At 50.4% G+C, this 19,676-nt stretch overlaps 1 protein-coding gene across 1 annotated transcript in view; it reads left to right on the plus strand.

The window, feature by feature from the left end:
* Window positions 1-19,676, plus strand: part of SLC37A1 (solute carrier family 37 member 1) — a gene marked incomplete at its 5' end in the record, with an annotated part of 60,472 nt that overhangs the window by 28,975 nt on the left and 11,821 nt on the right. Inside the window, 7 exons of the mRNA XM_079704376.1 lie at window positions 5,545-5,625; window positions 10,536-10,667; window positions 13,901-13,991; window positions 15,685-15,747; window positions 16,196-16,281; window positions 17,444-17,492; window positions 18,847-18,920. Of these exons, the coding sequence (XP_079560502.1) occupies window positions 5,545-5,625; window positions 10,536-10,667; window positions 13,901-13,991; window positions 15,685-15,747; window positions 16,196-16,281; window positions 17,444-17,492; window positions 18,847-18,920 (576 nt within the window). The remainder of the gene's footprint in view (window positions 1-5,544; window positions 5,626-10,535; window positions 10,668-13,900; window positions 13,992-15,684; window positions 15,748-16,195; window positions 16,282-17,443; window positions 17,493-18,846; window positions 18,921-19,676) is intronic.

The following is a 19,676-nucleotide window of genomic DNA, read 5'->3' on the forward strand; positions in this document are numbered from 1 at the left end:
ACCAGCCTGGCCCTGTCTGTCCTGTCAGTGGGTAACAAAGTATGGGCACAGGTCCTTCCCTCAAAATATCGGCAGTTTTAGAAAAAGATTAATCATAATGAGAACAACCAAAACCAGACGAGAAGCTTGGTGCGGTCTGGGTTAGGGACTCAGAGAGTGACCAGGAGCTGGGGACCGGCCGGGCCTCACAAGGAGCGGGGACATCATACCTTTCCTGGGCGGGTGTCGTGGTGTGACTACAGGATGATGCAAAGCTAAGCTGGCTGACATCACTTGAAACTGGCGTCCACACCTGGCAGGTGGCCTGTTAGGATCGCCCAGCACCAGGACCACATTCCCTGGGTCATTGTCACTGCTCACTGCCACCCCTTTCCTGACCTGCTCACGCCCAGCTGGTGAGCGACCCTGCGGTCTTCGCGGCCCTGGAAGGGCGCTTGCCCCGCCGGCGTCCGCTGAGGTCTCTGCCTACCCCCAGGTGACAGTAACTCTGGGAGCTGCCCAGGCCAGCTCCCCACCCCTGGCCTCAGGGCCTTGCTCTTGCAGTCCCCTCCCCTGGCCTCCGGCTTGCCCTGTCTCCTCTGTCGATCCCAGCAGGGCTGTCGCCCTCGCACCCGGTTTCCTGCTTACCTTAGAGTAGACCCCCCGAGTCATGCTCCCTGACTGCCCTTGCCTGACTCCCCTCCTGTCCTCCGGCCTCCCCAGCTCTGCCAAAGCCACCCGCCAGGGCCCCCAGCAGCACGGTCTGGCCGCGTGTGGCCGGCACTCTGGCCTCACCCCTGGCCTGTCACCAGCGTGTGACGTAGTGGTCTCCTCTCTCCATGAGAGGCTCCCTTTGGGGGCTTATAACACGCTCTGCTGCTTCTCTGGTAACATGCAGAGCGCTTTGCTGGCCCTACTCTGCCAGACCCCCAAACGTGGGAGCCCCCCGGCCTGGTCCTTGGCCCCTTCTCCCCTCGTTCCTGCTCTCACCATAGGAGATCCTGCGCGGGCAGGGCTTTCAGCATCCTCACAACACCTCTGTGTGCGTTGACGTGGAGTCCCCAGCATGGTCCTCTCCCCTGAGCTCCGTGGTCATAGGTCACACCGCCCACCCGACATCCCCATAGAGGCGTCTGTGTGTCTTGCCAGACTTGACACAACCAGAATGTTCTCTTTATTTTCACCCCATAAACTTGCTAGGCCCCTGGCATTCCCTGTGTCAGTCGGAGAACCGCTCTCCACCCCTTGGACAGGCTGGATCCAGAGGACTCATCCCACCTCCTCCTTCCGTCAGCCCCGTGGCCCATCCATCACCAGGCCCGTCAGCTCTGTGTGTGTGTGTGTGTGCACGTGCACATGTGTGTATGGAATCATCCTTGTGCACAGCTTCAGACGTACGGGAAAGCATACCTGTGCTAGAGGCGTTCCTGCACTTGTGTGTGTGACCTGGGGCCCAGGCTGTGTCATCTTCCCCTGCTGAATCCTCCCTGACAGCTCACTGAGCCTCCCCAGGAGACATGGGGCGGGGTGGCCCACGGAGCTGGGGCTCCTATTCCTCTTTCTTCCTCTCAGGGGTCGGTCAGAGGGAGAGATTGGACTGATTTCTGGGGGCGTTTCATCAGCTTCTACTACAGCCCCAAAGTTCTCTTTCCCACAGGAACTCTACTCACTTCCTGTAGGGCCCTGGAGAGACCCGTGTCACAGGACCTCCTCGAGGGGCCCCAGAGCCTGGGGAACTGAGGGCAAGCTTGGCTGGTTCTCTATCTGCTCTGTCCTTTTGCACCTCCCCCTTATCATAAGCAGAGCTTCTGTGCAAAGCCGGATGCACTTGCAAGACATTTCACAGGTGCTGACTTCTAAGTAGAGCCTTGTCCTGGGAATTTCCCATCTGAAGGTGTTATTTTCAGCATCAAGTTCTTACCTTTTCCAGTTCTTTGAAGTTTTCGTTATGGAAATTTTAAAACGTAAAAAGGTAAAAAGAATAGTATCATGAACCCGCGTGTACCCATCACCCTGCCAGTCTTATTTCATCAGTACCCCTTCTAATACTCCCTCCGTCTCCTCATGATTTATTTTGTAAGCAAATACCAATCATCATAGTATTTTGTCTCCGACTATTTCAGTATATGTTTCTAAACTCTAAGGATTCTTTTATTAAAAACAAACAAACAACAAAAAAACATTACTATACCATTAGCACACCTAAAGACCAACAGTAAAGAACAGAAAAAAAAATAAAGATAATCAATTAAGCCTGACAACTGAAGAAACACACAACCTAAAAGTTGTGAGTAATGTTTATTCAGGGACCTTACTAAGGACTGTAGCCCAGGAGATAGCCTCTCCGTAGCTCTGAGGAACTGTTCCAAAGAGGTAAGGTAGGAGCCAGGATATATAGGAGCTTTTGCTGAAAAAAAAAAAAAAAAAAAAAAAGCCATGTGGTCAAACATCTAAAGATTACTGTTAATCATAAAAAACAGACATCTCAAGTTAATGATTTTATTGCTTGTCTCTGTATGGGAAGATGCAGGGGTCTGGGCTCATTGAAATTATTCCTTAGATATGCATCTTAACTATCTAGGGCCAGTGTCCTGTTTCTCTCCTTCCTGAATTCCCCTCAGGGCACACAGATGGGAGGGGCTGAGGTGGGGACTGCAGTGGCTGATAGCTTGGTGGCAGCAATATTCTTTGTTTACTGAAACGGCAGACAACATTTTTTGTCCACAAGCCAAAATTTGTTCTTCGAAAAGATCAACAAAATTGACAATCCTTTAGACTGACCAGGAAAAAAAGATTCAAATTACCAAAATCTGGAATGAGAAAGGGGACGTTACTACCAACTTCACAGAAAGAAAAAGAATTATAAAGGAATTCTATGAACAACTGTATGCTAACAAGTTAGATAACTTAGAATAAATGGAAAAATTCCTAGAAAGATATAAACTACCAAAACTGACTCAAGAGATAGAAAATCTGAATACACCTATAACAAGGAAAGAAACTGAATTATTAATTTAAAAATTGACTACAAAGAAAATTCCAGGACAAGATGGCTTCATTGGTGAATTCTATCAGACATTTAAAGAAAAATTAGCACCAACTATTCACAAACTCTTCCAAAAAAATAAGAGAACACTCCCCATTCACTCTCTGAGGTATTATCCTGATAACGAAAGGAGACATCACAAGAAAACTATAGACCAAGCTCTCTTATGAATGTACATGCAAAACTCAACAAAATACTAATCCAGCAACATATAAAAAAGGATTAAATATCATGATCAAATGGGATTTATTCCAGGAATATACAGTTGGTTAAACATCTGAAAATCAATTAATGTAATATTCCACATGAATAGAGTACAGGACAAAAACCACAGGGTCATTTCATTAGAAGCAGAAAAAGCGTTCGACAAAATCCAACACCCCTTCATAATGAAACACTCAACAAACTAGGAATAGAAAGGAACTGCCTCAACCAGATAAAGAATATCTATAAAAAGCCACAGCTAATGTCATACTTAATGGTGAAAGCTTGGATGCTTTCCCCATAACATCAGGAACAAGACAAAGATACCAGCTCTCACCATTTCTATTTAACGTTGTACAGGAGGTTCTAGCCAGAGCATTTAGGCAAGAAAGTGAAATAAAAGACATGTAGATTGGACAAGAAGAAGTAAAAGTGCCTCTATTAGCAGATGACATGATCTTGTATATAGAAAATCCCAAGGAATCCACCAAAAACCTATTCGAGCTAATTAAAAAGCAAGGTTGCAGGATACAAGATCAGTATATAAAAATCAATTATATTTCTATACATTAGCCATGAACAATCCAAAAATGAAAATTAAAAAAACTTCATTAACAGCAGCATCAAAAGGAATAAACAACTCCGGAATAAATTTAACCAAGGAAGTACAAGACTGATACATTGCAAACTACAAAAACATTGTTGAAAGAAGTTAAAGAAGACCTAAATAAGTGAACAGACACCCTGTGTTCACTGACAGGAAGATTTAATACTGTCAAGATGGCAATATTGCCCAAAATTGATCTACGGATTCCGTGTAATCTATATCAAAACCCCAGCTGGCTTCTTGGCAGAAATTGACAAGCCGATCCTTGATTTCATATGAAAATTCAAGGAATCCAGAGTAGCCAAAAGAATTCTGACAAAGAACAAAGTTGGATGCACACTTCCCAATTTCAAAACTTATTACAAAGCTGCAGTATTCAAGACTCTGTATTACTATCGTAAGGGTAGATGTACAGATCAATGGAATAGAACTGAATTCAGAAATTAAACCCTCATGGTCAATTGTTTTTTGACAAGGTGCTAGGACCATTCAGTGGGGAAAGGATAATCTTTTTAACATGTGGTGCTGGGACAGCTGGGTATCCACAGGCAAAGAGTGAATTTGGAACTGTTTGTCACTGCGTACACAACATTTAAATGCATCAAAGACCTAAATGTGAGAGCTAAAACTATAAAACTCCTAGAAGAAAATATAGGAGGACATCTTCATGACCTTGGATTAAGCAAAGCCTTCTTAGATATGACACCAAAAGCACAAGGGGTGGAAGGAAAAATAGATAAATTGGACTTCACTGAATTTAAAACTTTTATGCTTCAAAGGGTACCATCAAGAAGGTGAAAATACAACCCAAAGAATGGGAGACAATATGTGCAAATCATATATCTGATGAGACTTGTATCTAGAATACATAAAGAACACTTAGAACTCAGTAATAAAAAGACAAGCTAGTTTAAAAAGGGGCAAAGGATCTGAAGAGACATTTTGCCAGAGAAGATAAATAAATGGCCAGTAAGCACATGAAAAGGTGTTTAATATCATTGGCTATCAGGGAAATGCAATCAAAGTCACAATGAGATACCACTTCAGACCCACTTAGATGGCTAGAATCAAAAAGAGATAATAAACTGGAACCCTCATACACTGCTGGTGGGGATGTTAAAATGGTGCAACCACTTTGGAAAACAGTCTGGCAATTCCTCAAAAGGCTAAGCATAGAGTCACCATATGAGCCAGCAATTTCACTCCTAGGTATATCCAAGAGAAATTAAAACATATGTTCATTGTGTACACACACACACACACACACACACACACACACACACACAGGTCAATCTCTGTCTTGTCTGGCAAGCCATGCTTTCCTTCTATATGGAGGGTGTTTTCTTCCTTCTGAATCAATCTGCTGTTGTAGGAAGGGACTCTGTTTTTCACTGGTTAGAGGAAAAGTCGTTTAGAAATGTCAAAGCTGTTAAGGAAATTTAAGTTGCCTTAATCGGCAGTTTTACGTTTCTTTATTCCTCAGTCTTGGATTATTCTTCAGGGAAGGATTTTATTTTCACCCTCTGTTATCTGAGAGTCTGGAGCCTTGAGATTAAACTGATTAGCCTTTGTTTTGTTTTAATCATTTGTCTTATTTTCCCTTGATAGCATTTTTGTGAAGATATTTAGTGTCCTTGCTGCAGTGAGTTTAGGTGTAATTTCTGTCCATTGATTCGGTAATTGCTCTAATTAAATGTTTTTCTCCCAGCATCCAAAAGGCTACGAGAACGGCACGCACAGATTTCGGCTGCAGAAGCAGGTGCTAACCGAGGAGAGGGGCAAACCTCCGGTGAGTTGCACACGAGGCCGCTTGGCAGGAAAGCAGAGTCCTGCCTCGGTGACACCTGTCACAGACATCCAGGGTCTTGTATTTCTTCAGTTTGCCTTTGTTCGTTTGTAAATCAAATTTGTCAGCGATTCATTCATCCGACAACTGTCTGCAGCATTCAGGGTTGCAGCACCTGTGCCATGGACATCAGTCCCAGGATGTGGAACTCCCATGCTGGGGCGGGACGAGTGTGGGGTAGAGAGAAAACCAGCAGACAGAGCCGCCCAGAGAGGACTGAGCAGGCACTCATTCAGGCCTGGTCTTGGGAGCTTCCCTAAGCTGGTGGCTTTGCGTGGAGCTGTCAAGGAGGTGAGGAGTGAGTCTACACACACGTGGCCCAAGGGGCTTTCAGGTGGAGAGAGCATAGGGTGGTCTGGGAATAAGAAGAGCGACCCGAAGGCAACATAGAAAGTCCACTCCCAGCCCCCCGCCCCTTCACTGCCCCTCCGTTGTACAGAAGAGGAAGTTGAGGCACGGAGATGCTCGGTTCCCTGCCTGGTCCCCTTCACAAGTGGGGAGGCCAGGATGCAGCCCAGGGCTCTTCCCCGGCGCTGGCCTCGCCCTCCCCTCTCCGTTCAAAACGCAGTCAGCCTCCGTATCCACAGATGCGAACCCGCCCATACAAGGGCTGACTGTACTAAGCCATTGTACGTAAGGGACTTGAGCATCTGCAGATTGTGGTCTCAGCGGGGCATCCCTGGGACCAATCCCCTACAGATCCCGGGTACCAAGGGATGAGTGTCCTTCCAAGAAATTCCTCCCATTACTTCTGCCTAGCTGACCACATGGAGCCGCAAGGGCATTTTAGGTTTAGTTTTAATTCTTGAAAGTATAAGATATTCCCTTTTCTTTTTAAATCAGTTAGCTTAAAGGATACATGTACTAAACAGGCTTCTTACTTTTTCTTCTTTATTGCCCAAGGAAGTTATTTCTGGTGGTTGAAAGAATGGAAGAGGGAAAAATGGTGTCTCATACATCTTGGTTCTTAGATCTTAGTGAAATTCAACTGAAATGCTTTAAAATCTCTACTCACTTCTGAGTGTACATCAGAAGCAGGTGTCTTAGATTGGGCTGCTGTAACAAAAATACCCTGGACTGGGTGGCTTAAACAGTAAACATTTATTTCTCGCATTTCAAACATTTGTTTCTGGAGGCTGGGAAGTCCCAGATCAAGGCACCAGCAGGTCTGATGTCTGGTGAGAGCCTTCTTCCTGGCTGGTAGGCAGCCGCCGTCTCTGTGGATCCTCAGGTAGCAGAGCAGGGAGAGAAGCAAGTTCTCTGCTGTCTCTTCCTATAAGGGTATTAATCCCATCGTGCGGGCTCCACCCACATGGCCTCATTACCTCCCAAAGACCCCACCTCCCAGTACCATCATATTAGAGATGGGGGTTCAACATACAGATTTGTGGGGAACACAAATATCAGTCCATAGCATCAGGTCTTAATCAATGTCCAAATGGCTCTAATTCCTCTCCACTTCTTACTGAAGACTTATCTTTTCCTTGAGGCAAGAGCCAGGCCCTGTGTTCTAATGTAGTTACTGACCAGTAAAGCTAGCTCTGTCTTCTGAGCATAACTTCCCTCTTCCTTTTTTCTGTTCCTTCTATTAAAGTCTGTTTACTAACATGTCACCAAAGAGACAGTTACATATTTAGAGGCCCCCGTACGTCCTGTTTCAGGCCCTGCCACGCCGCAGGCTGACTTTGATGTGGACATGACCGGGCAGGTGTTGGCCGCAGTGGATGGGTGTCCCCTTTCAGCTGGCCCCTGCGTGCTAACCAGGCTTTGTTTGGTCCCCGCCCTTCTGTAGCGTGGAGAGCTCACGTGCTGGAGGTGGCTCTTGGGTCAGCAGGCAGGATGTCCCACACGTTTGGCAAGACACACTGGTGTCACCCTTCCCAGAGTGACCTGGCTCAGATCCATGGGCTCAGAGTGCAGCCTTACCCAGGACCCTGAGCTGGGACTGCTTAATTCCCTTCTATGCCAGGCATGGTTCTTAGACTTCGTGGGGAAATACATAAAGAAGGGGGTGGTCAAGGAAGAGAATGTGAACAAAGAGAAAGAGGCTCCGGGGTCTCTTGCCACGCAGCGGACCTGCGTCCAGCCCTCGTGGGTGTTTATCATGTCGTCTTGGGGATGTCGACCTCTGTCGTCTTTGTAGTCACATGTCCTTCATGTCATCCTTGGCTTCTCTGAGGGTCTTTCTTTATTTTTTTTCTTTTTACATTCTTTCCATTTTGTGTTCTTATTTTTTATTTTTGTTTATCTTTTTTTAAATTTATTTTCATTGACATATAGTTGAATTACAACGTCACGTTAGTTTCTGCTGTACAGCAAAGTGACTCAGTTATACATACATATATATTCCTTTTCATATTCTTTTCCATGATGGTTTATCACAGGATATTGACTAGAGTACCCTGTGCTCTACAGGAGGACCTTGTTGTTTATCCATTCTCTGTGTACCAGTTTCCACCTGCTAACCCCAACCTCCCAGTCCAACCCTCTCCCACCCCTCTGAGGGCCTTTCTGATTGGCTGTGGCTCAGCGGCCACTTAAAGACCGCTGAGTGGGTGTTTTGACGCTGACGGTTTCTCCACCCAGCGTGCCAGCGCGACTCCGTGTGAGGCCAGCACGTGTGAGGCCAGCACGTGTGAGGCAGGGCCAAGCCGTCATCCGTGCAAACTCCCCGTGTGCGTTTGCTCTCATCACACGGAGCCCTTTCACCCTGTGCATGCATAAACCTCAGAGGCGGGTCCCCAGCTGAATAAGCCCCCAGCCCACTGAGGGCTCCCCACCCCAGCAGATCCCCTGGGGGCTCCAGGCACACCGCTTCCCCTGCCCTGTCCTCCCGGCAGGTCTCTGTTGGCTCCGAGGAAGAGGCAGCCTTGGTTTCCTGATTTGCTTTGGAAAACCCGCCGTGACCTCACGCATCCCTCTGTCTCCTGCAGACACTGCAAAAGACTGGACTTGGGTGGCTGGGACGGCCAACCAGCCCAGTTTACAGAACAAGGAAGGGCCAGGTGCTGACCCCGGGCTGTGACCTGGTGGGTTTCTGTGCTGGACCTGCAATTACTACTGTCCTGGCTGAGCAGAGTCTTTTCACTTTCTTTTTTCTCTTTATCTGGCTGCGTTTCATGGTCCACCAGTCAGACCACTTAGTGTTAAAAAAGTCTGTCCAGTGGTTCTCAGCCTTGACTACACATCGGGCTCTCCTGGGGCCTGCCTCCTGAGACTGCAGTATTCAGTCTGGGGTGCAGCCTGGGCACCGGGGTCTCTCAGAGCCCCCAGGAGATACCAGGGTGGAGAACTAAAGATTTCGTCTCCTACACTGGACAGCCGGCATAATTCACGAGAGAAAACTTTATTTCCAAACTCAAATCATAATTCTCTGTCTTCATATACCTTTGCGGAATTGTTGTCAGGAGGATGTTCTGCTTCCACACGGGGGTTTGTCGTCTGCATCCTGAAACATCAGAGCACGTGGTTACCTGCGACCATGTTCACCAAAGGCCAGTTCTCGATGCCTGAGTCATGGTGGGCGCTGGGCTTCTCGGTGATGCAGCCCTTGCTGCCCGAGAGGTGAGGCGCTGGGTGCTCAGTGCCCGTAGGGCTGCAGTTGCTGTAACCTGCCATCCCATTTCCCAATTTCTGTCTTTCACCAGGAGAGAATTCTAATATCAAGAGTGGAATACTGCAATGCATTGTCATTTTTTTTAATTTAACTGCATTTTTAAATCTAACTCGTGTAGATTACAGTGAGATAAGTACAATAAAATCTATTTGGTTTTGTGGTAAGTCCAATATACATAGAAACATTTCTTTTTCAATCCTTGACCTATATAGTGCCCTCATGAAGGACTCTTTTAGATGATCATCCTTGCTCTGACTTGATATCCCCCCCAGAGTTGAGGACCACTGTTCTTTGTTTTAATGAAGATAAACTTTGTTTGTTTGCGGTACGCGGGCCTCTCACTGTTGTGGCCTCTCCCGTTGCGGAGCACAGGCTCCGGACGCGCAGGCTCAGCGGCCATGGCTCACGGGCCCAGCCGCTCCGTGGCATGTGGGATCCTCCCAGACCGGGGCACGAATCCGCGTCCCCTGCATCGGCAGGCAGACTCCGAACCACTGCACCACCGGGGAAGCCCTAATGAAGATAAACTTTGTCCTTTAGGGATGTCCAGAATCAGAATTTATGGAATAGTGGAATTGGTTTATGAATTTTAAAATAATATTGTTTTTGATCGTGTATGTCCTTTGTGAACTCCTTAAAAAATACAGGATCATGGAAAGAATTTATCGACATTTCATACAAATTACATGTAATTCTACCATTCAGTGATAACCATTGTCGGTTTAGAATTTAGCTTCTTTTTTCCTGTAAATAGATCCTTTAGTTACCTACTTACATAGGTACATATTTAAACATTCTTTGAGATCATAATGAAAACGTGCTTTTGAATGATGTCTTACTACTTAATGTACCGTAAGCACCTTCCCATGTCATCAAATCTCACAAACTTTTTTTTTTACAACTGCAAGATATTTATATGGATGTACTTTAGCAATTTTTCTCAGTGATGGTGTGACATTAATTTTATGATATAAGTATTTTTCCACTTCCCAAATTATTTTTCACAGAGTCCTAGAATTGTTGGATCAAAGGATAGGATTTTGTGTGTTTTTAGTTAGTATTTCCCAAAACCACGTGAATGTTAATGGTCATAAAGCAATGGCTACAGTGAGGGTGTTATCCAAGCCATTCCCCAAGACCTTTAGTGGAGCAGCTTACCACACCTCGACCAAATAGACTACCTGGTGACACCTTTTCTTTTCTTTTCTTTTATCTTTTCAATGGGATCTGTCTCCAGGACCCAGAGATGCAGTGCTTACTGCTGTCGGATGGAAAGCGCTCCAGCCACCAGAACCACGTGGTCATTCTCCCGGCAGACGGCGGGGGCGGCGTCACGGCCATCAGCTTCGTAGGGGCCTTGAAAATTCCCGTGAGTACACGTGCCCAGGAGAGTTTCAAACGGGGGCATTTATGCTTACTATGAACAGAAACTGGCCTGTTGATAATCAAGCTTAAAAAGAGAAATCTGATTCTCCAGATCACGTAATCCATAAATTAGAAATCCATAGCATGAACCAGAAGTTGCAGACAGGTCAGCTCAGGAATGAATAAGGCTGCAGAGTTGTGTTAGCCTCTTAATAGTTATAAAATATATTATATATGTAGATTATGTATACGAAATTCATGGGCTCCCTCAGCAGAGCCTCTGGGGAGCCATGCAGAGGACTTTGAGGAGCTGTGTTCTTCTAACGGGGAGCCCGTGGAGGGTGATGAAGGCAGAGCCAAGAACAGAGGCAGGATGAGAGGAGAGAGCACACCCTGCCCCTGGGGGCCAGGATGGACGACCCCATGGGCCACACTCAGAAACACCTGGGCTCCTGCCCTTGGGTCCTATTCAGGGGAACAGACGTGGGTCTCATACAGCAAGATCACTTCCCTCACGCTGGCCTCGGGGGAAACCAGCCGAGAGAACCCAGAGGCTCCGTAGCGACCATGTGGGAGCTGGAAGCTAAACAGTGCACCCAGAGCCTTAGAATCATGGCCCAGAAGTGAAAGAACTGAGAACCTCGGCTTTCGAACAGAAGCTTCTGCCAGCACCCAGATGAAACTGGGCTGTGGAGGACCCTGTTGCCGGTCTCCTGCCAGAAGAGAATGTTGAAGGCCAGGCCTGGACTCCTGGGGTCACTAAAAAAGATCTCTGTGGGCTGGCCAGAGGACATGCTGGTTCTAAATTAAGAAGTTATTTTTTAAATGTTGCTAGTAACAACAAGTAACTTTTCTGTTGTACTTTATTGTGTAGCCACCTCAAGTACTTTTGCTAAAAAGTAGGGTGCACACTATAAATAGAAGTGGGGTGGTGGAGAGAACAGGCTTCAGAGCCCTGGCCTGGCCTGACCTGGCCCTGCTGCAGAGGAGCTGGGTGTGCCTGGCAAGGGTGTTAACCACTCTGGGCCTCCATTTCCTCACCTTAATACAGGCTCAGGACCTGAATTACTACTTAATGCTGCTCTGAGGATCAAATGAGATCATTCACTACACAATAAGCACAGTGCCAGGCACATGGTAAGCATGCAGTACCTCACCCACACACACCCTCATACTGGGTCTGACTGTGAAAACATAACTTGCTTAATCTCAAAGGCACTGACATGAGTTGCATAGTGTGTGCTTTGCCTAGTTTTGAGGGATGCTTGTAACTATGCAGTATAACCTGGGGGTAGCAGAGGAGGGCGTCAGTACCTTAGTGTTACCCGATTCCTCACTCAAACTTCCCAAGTGATATCTGGACTTACTGTCTCACAAGGGCCACCTCTTTCTAAACGCAGACATAAAATGGAACACAAGCATTTCACAGTAGCCGTGAGACTCCAAACCTCAGTATCCTCATCAAGATCTACGTTTCCCTTTTGGGCGTTACCAAACTCAGGTCCTGCTGCTCGCCCTCGAAAATCAGTACTGAAGAGGCGAGTGTCGGTTAGAAAGGAAAGTCTCTTTAATCAGAAAAGCTGACAACCCGGGGAGAAGGCAGACTCATGTCCCCAAAACCAACTCCAAAGATTCTGCTCGGCCATGAAAGTTTTTAAAGAGAAAAGGAGAAGAAATCTCAGTTAATCATTGAGATAAGGGGTCAGAGTTGTCACCATCCCCCAGTGTGTGCAGGCTTGTGTGCAGGCCTGTTGACTTCTTGTGGTCTTTCTTTAGATGCTCTCTTGTTCACACAGTTTGTTCACAGGCTTACTGACAGGGAAGCTAAGGAAGAGATCTGGTCCTCCATCGATATTAATTACTTATTCTTCATTTTTACTTCTTTGATCTAGGAAAGAACCAACAGGCTAGGCAAGGTATTGTGTAATCAAAAGATTTGACAGGTGTGCTTAGGCCAGAGACGCGTAGACCATGGGGGTGCCTGGTTTAAGGTTAGTTACAGTACAGCTCTGCCAAAGTGACGAGAGAAAGGGCATCTCCTGCAGAGAGCTCTTGCCTTCCAAAAGCTGCTGACAGATCCCCCTTGTCAGAGCATCATCCCATTTCTGTGGGTCCATGGGGGAAGGTCCATCTTCTATAATTTCTTCATGCTGACATAGGATGCCATATTCTCGGAGTGGGAGAAGTTGACATGGGGCACCTCTTTGCTGACAATTTTAGTTGCCTGCTTATGTTCATGGGCAGAACAAGCTACAATTATTGGGTTGGCCAAAAAGTTCTTTCAGGTTTTTCCATAACACCTTACGAAAAGACCCAAATGAATTTTCTGGTCAACACAATATTTTGATGCCCACAAAGACAGAGATTATTATGTGTGATAGTGTTAATCCCGTTCTCTTGAGGCCAGTTCTCGGAACTGTGCTAACCATAGATCCAGTACTGCTGAAGATGAAGCAGCTTTGTCATGGCTACAGTCTGGTCATCATGCAGTCAGCTTTTTCCTCCGGTGGCAGTTACAGTATCTGTAAAACAACTCAGGAATGTGCATCAGATACTGAAAGATTCTGTGACTCTGTTATCCTAGTTATTAACTGCTCAAGCCTATTCCCTTGTGACTCCGGGAGGCCTGGGAGACTTCAGCTTCTCCACAAACAAGAGGCAGGGGCATGGAGGGGCCTTTGGACTTGGAGGGGGTGGGGGCGTTACAGGATTCTGCCTGGTTCCCTGGGTGTTTCCCCAACACCCACTCGTTTGCTTAGTCCCAGGCAGGTGGGGGTAGCCTGTGTATCTTACAGAATAGTCGGAATTGTTTGTGCTGTGTGTTTCCAGATCTCTATCCTTTGTAGTGATTTCAGTTTTAGGGGAAAAAGACATAGCCAATAAATACTCAGTAACTAGATGACTCTGCACAACAACTGTGCCCTTTGAGAACCCCTTTAATAGCTAAGTTTCAGAGAGATGTGGGGTGAGAATTAAAGCAGTAGTATTTTTATTGACTCTAATCCGATGTAAAGACATTGAATTTCAACCTTAAAAGGTAAGAGTCCGTATCGATCAGTTCTCCAGTTACCTCACATCCTCCACAGCGATACAGTATCCGTGCATCTGGAGGTGCTAAAACCAGACCCAAGATGAGGGCTGTTTCTACGGGAATGAAGTGCTGTGTAATTCTATAGCATATCTCAGCAAACCTGCTGAGTCCACTTCCGGGGTGAACCCCTGCTCTCTCTCTCTCAGGGCGTGATCGAGTTCTCTCTGTGTCTGCTGTTTGCCAAGCTGGTCAGCTATACTTTCCTCTTCTGGCTTCCACTGTACATCACAAATGTAGGTGAGTACCTGCGGCTAGCCTCACAGCTGGGAGGTTCTGGGCAGGGTCTGTGATTGGGACGCCCTTTTATCCACTGGTGTCTACAGTCTTGGAAAGGAAAGGGATGCATGATGCTTTTGAATCAAACAACATGATTAGTAGAAATGTACAGACAAAAAGAATTCAGACAGCCACGTTTCATTGCCATAATGATAACCTGGATGGGGTGTGAAGGGTTGACACGGTATATCCCAGCTGCGGCTACAAATTCCACGGGGTTCTTCCTATCTGGGGCAGCGTGCTTTTAAATGTAGGCTGCATCGGACTTTGGGTCACAGCAGCTGGTGAACAGGAGCAGAGGCCTGAGGGATCTGAGCTAAGAGAGGCTGAGGAACTGGCCTGGAAATTGCTTCTTGGAGACAAGCCTAATTCTGGGGAGCGGACAGTTTGTCTCGCATTTCCAGTCCAGCAGGGGCTGAAGCTGGCGATTCTGACAGAGCAGACTCGCCCCGCAGTAACGCCCACTCCCTGTCCCGTGCGTGACCACACGGGAAGATGGGCAGGGACCAGCAGCTCCTCCGGGGAGAGGTCCTGTGCAGGGGCTGCAGCCGCGGCTAAATGGGGACAGGGATGGTCAAGGAGGGCCCCGAGCTCTGGGCCCCGGGGTCAGGGAGTGTGAGGACAAAGCAAAGAAACCAGGGTCCCCGGGAGGAGCGGGCTCTAGCGAACGTGAAAAGAGGAGACATTTGGGACATGGGGGCTCCAGAGTACAGACCAGTAATTCCTGGCAGTGTCGTAGGACCAGCAGAGGTGGATGTGAGCCCGAGGCCAGAGGGCTGAGTTTCTCGGGGATGGAGGCTGTGGAGGCGGTGAGGGGACCACCCTGTGTTAGCAGGGACCCGGTCAAGGCGGGGCTTCGGAGCTTCCTTCCCGGGCTAGCGACCTCCACTCGTTACCGCAGGCAAGGCGCACGCAGCGTAGACACATGGGCCCTTGATAGGCCAGCCCTGCGCCTTCCACCCCAGCGGTCTCCTGTGGCTGCGAAGGGCTCACATCATGAGTTACCGGCATTTACCATCTGAGGGGTTGTTTGAAAGGAGCAGTGTTCCCGGTACGTGCCGTTCGGGCCTCTCAGAAGGGCACGACCTGACTCACAGGCCGGAGGCTCCCAAACCTCCAGGTGCTGGCCAGCCGGAATCCAGCTTGAAGCTCAGGCTTTGTGCTAAATCCAGCGACGGATCCTGAGCTGAGCGTGAGGACACCTCGGTCTCCTCCTCTGGAGGAGAAGGTTCCAGCGCCCCCACCCCCGGCCTGAAAGCTGGGGGTCGTATGGTCCGTGTCCAGAGCGCTCTTACAGGCCAGCCCATTCCCCAGGTGGTGCCCCACGGGCCCTGCCTCGCCTTCGGGCCGTGTCTGACTTCACAGCTGCCCCGAGGGGGACCCTGAGCAAAGGCGGGGTGATGCTTAGACCGAGCCGGGGAATCCTCACCTTACGGTTAAGAGTGTTCGGTTTCCATCCTTTCTGTGTGTCTGCCCGCAGAGTGGACTCTTTTTCTTCCTTCTCCTCTGTAATTACTACCTTGACCCTAATCTGATAATGGATCTAATAACTGCTGCTTGGTTTAAATCATGCTTCTGAAACAAAAGAATGTTGTGTGAGGCTCGCGCGCTGCTGCGACTTGCTTGCGGTGACGCTCTGCTGTCCCGTTACTAGATCACCTCGATGCCAAGAAGGCCGGGGAGCTCTCCACCTTGTTTGATGTGGGCGGGATCTTCGGTGAGTTCATTTTTGTTCTACTTTGACTAAAGCCTTCACCACTGCGGCGCTGCGAGAAGGCCCGTGGCCCGCACGCTCTTTGAGTGGACTTCCAACTGGGAGGCCCCCGAGCCGGGCCTCTGAGGGCAGGTCCCTCCCCATCCTGGGCCATGAGCTGGTGCTCCCTGGGGACCAGGGCACGCCTCACGTGGGCGACAGACGGGCAGTGTTAGGACCCTCACAGGCAAAGGGGCTTTGAGGCCAGCCTGAAAGCCGACCCCTGGACCTAGGTGCCCTTGGGTCACGGGTCGCCAGCGCTGAGGCAGCTTCCTGCTCACGGGCTCTGGAAACGGGTCTGGAGAGGAGCTCGTTCTCTTCTTGCCGCTGCTGCGACGCGGGTCCTGCTCCCTCTCCACGGGGTCCTGCCCTGGCCACACACGCCCCTCAGGACCCTCCCTCTCCCTTGCAGGTGGGATCCTGGCAGGTGTGATCTCCGATCGACTGGAGAAAAGGGCCTCCACCTGCGGCCTGATGCTGCTGCTCGCAGCCCCGACGGTGAGAGCAGCCCCCAACCTCGTCAGGGCCCCTGTGCCTCTGGAAACAGCTTCTCTGTCTTCCCCCCAGCACACACGCCAGCTGCCCGGGCCCCCTCCTCTCAGGGCTCTGGTTTCTGGGAACTGGCATCACCTCAGCCCCGATCAGTGCCCCCCGCCCCCTCTCACTCTCCCCCTCCCCCATGCACACTGCACAGTGCTCACTGCACACTCCCTGCACACTGCACACTCTCCCTGCTCCCTGCACACTGCTCCCTTCACACTGCACACTCCCTGCACACTGCACACTCCCTGCACACTGCTCACTGCACACTCTCCCTGCACACTGCTCCCTTCACACTGCACACTCCCTGCACACTGCACACTCCCTGCACACTGCTCACTGTTCCCTGCACGATGCACACTCCCTGCACACTGCACACTCTCCCTGCACACTCTCCCTGCACACTGCTCACTGTTCCCTGCACGATGCACACTCCCTGCACACTGCACACTCTCCCTGCACACTGCTCCCTGCACACTGCTCCCTGCACACTCTCCCTGCACACTGCTCCCTGCACACTCTCCCTGCACACTCTCCCTGCACACTGCTCCCTGCACACTCTCCCTGCACACTGCACACTGCTCCCTGCACACTGCTCCCTGCACACTGCACACTCTCCCTGCACACTGCTCCCGGCTCCCTGCACACTCTCCCTGCACACTGCTCACGGCTCCCTGCACAGTCCCGGGGCCTTGGACACTGCCCAGCACAGACACTCAAAGAACCTTGACTCAGAAGTGCTGAGTGTGGCCCCCTTGCCACCCAGGCCCTGGTGTTCGGGACAGACAGCCTGGGAGGGGACACGGAGCTCAGGGGGAGCTGCCCCAAACGCAGGCCCCTCCCCTGGGAGCTCAGAGTGGGGACACCCCCCTGGGTTCCCAGCTCACAGGGTGATCAGACCCTGTGTGTCTGGGACAAGCCTGGGGACAGTTTGCCGAGCACCCTGGATGCCCGTCTTTGGGTAGCCTGCCAGGGCGGCGTGGCCGTCCTTCCTTTCTCGGGGTTTCCACTGTCTGGTTGGCTGCCTGAGAATCACTTTTCAGAAATACAGATTCCTGGGTAACCTCTCAGCTAGTCGTAGTAAACCTTTGTCTTTCTCTGGTTTTGACACCGTTCACAGCTCTACGTATTTTCTGCCATCAGCAAAATGGGTCTAGAAGCCACCATCGGTGAGTCTATGAGGCCTTTCTTTTCTTTCACACACAGTTTTTTTTTTGTCCACACGGCCTTGTGAAATGAAATTTAAAATCAACAAAGAAGCATGCAGTTTGTGCGATGCGGCTAAAATCGTCCCCGTGTCCCTCTTTGGGGGATGGGGGGGCAGATGGGAGGGACCCATAGAGACTTCTGCTCCCAGACCTGAGGCCTCAGGTTTAAGGGCCAGCGTGGGAGGGTGCAGGCCCCTGGACTGAGGCGGTGAGAAGCTCTGGGTGCCCAGTGCAGGAGGCACTCAGAGAAGCCGCACATGCCCCGGAAGGCAGCAGGCGGGGCTGCGGAGACCTGCACCCCCAGCATCACCAGCCCAGGGGCACCGTCCCCTCTTAGCTGCTCTGTCAGCTGCCATTCTGGGCACAGTTGCTATTTTTAACGTCCTGCAAGGAGCGCTATCAAATTATGGCTCTGACCCTGAGTAACTACTTTTTCTCTTGTCACGTGACAGCAGTGGGGCTTGGCAGGGATCCCATTAAAAGTTATCCAGAGGGCAGGTTCCTGATTCAAGGAGACCATGGAGTTTCCTGGGACCCCTCGCTCCAGAAGCTTCTGCACAGAGGAATGTGAACCAGAGGATGGTCTGGGAAAGTGAGCCCAGGGGACAGGTTATGAGCTCGGTGGCCCCGCCCAGGCGGAGCTGGGCTGTGCAGCTGTGGGTGCAGAGAGGAAGCCCTGTCTGCTGCAGACGAGGCTGTGGCTGGTGGTGGCATCCAGGCGCTCACCCGCGTCATGTCTATGGTCACGTCTGTGGTCCCGTCTGTGCCCGGGCACCGGGGCTCTCGGTTCCTCTTGGCTTTTTTTTTTTCTTTTTTTTTTTTGCGGCACGCGGGCCTCTCACTGCTGTGGCCTCTCCTGGTGCGGAGCACAGGCTCCAGACGCGCAGGCTCAGCGGCCATGGCGCACGGGCCCAGCCGCTCCGCGGCATGTGGGATCTTCCCGGACCAGGGCACGAACCCGTGTCCCCTGCATCGGCAGGCGGACTCTCAACCACTGCGCCACCAGGGAAGCCCCCTCTTGGCTTTTGACAACAGCTGCTGCCCGTCAGGTTTGAGCAGGCGGGGACCAGGTCCTCTGAACAGAGCTTGGATCTTTGGGAAAGTGTGATTGGACTTAGAGACACCTCAGGGCAAGTTTGAAGGAAGATGTTTGTGACGCTTGCCCCAGCAGTGGCCACTCCCCGCACCGGCCTGCGTCCCGACCCGTGTGTGATGCCGGGATGCCCACCTAGGGAGTAGCTAAGACAGTAGAGGCTCTCCCGCAGGGCCCTGTTCTTCTGGCTGAATCCCCGCTCCCGGTTTCTGTTTCCCTCAGCCATGCTGCTCCTCAGCGGGGCCCTGGTCAGCGGGCCGTATGCACTGATCACGACCGCCGTCTCCGCCGACCTGGTGAGTGCGGGCAGCTCAGCGCAGAGCCGGGGCCAGATGCTGCCCGGGGCGGCCGCCCCTTCCATCGTGACGCAGTGGTCTCTGTTAGTTAAATGGTCTGTTTCTATAAGCACTCTTTTGCAGATGACCAGTAAGGATGCCAAGAGTCTTCTGAAGCAAATAAGGGGACATGGCAGTCCCATCCCATAAACAAGTGGGCTGAGATGGTCTGAGGCCCGAGGTCCGAAGCCAGCATCTGGCTCGCTCCTCTGAGCTGCCCTGGCAGCCCCGGAGGCTGGTGGCCGTGTGCCCCAGAGCCCCGCCTCGGGGCCTCAGCAGAGTCCAGCCCATCCCGGGTGCTCCCTCTGTGCCCAGCCCCCTGCTGGTCTTGGGGACTTCAGGGACAAGCCCAGTGGGGTCCTGGCCCTGGGAGGACATACTCCAGGTAGTAGGCCAACATGGTAAAGAAGTAGTTCAGGTACAGGGTGGTGAATGCCATGGCAGGGCCACCCAGGGCTTTGGAATCCACAGGGGCTCCTGACCAGTTCTCCCTGGAGGGGAGGCTTCTTACAGATGACATTTGACTGTCGACCTTAGGGGCCCTGAGAGAGCAGGGCTGTCTCATCCACCTGATAGGAAAGACGGTCATTTCGTGCGGTGGCCACGTGCAGACATCTGAAGGACACACTGCACTGAAATACAAAATCCCCTGTTAGAAGGTAGTTTCCATAAATAAACGGGAGAGAAGAGGCAAGTGTCCTGCACAGAAGGGTTTAT

The sequence above is a fragment of the Hyperoodon ampullatus genome (genome assembly GCF_949752795.1).
Source record: "Hyperoodon ampullatus genome assembly, chromosome: 5".
Lineage (NCBI taxonomy): Eukaryota > Metazoa > Chordata > Mammalia > Artiodactyla > Ziphiidae > Hyperoodon > Hyperoodon ampullatus.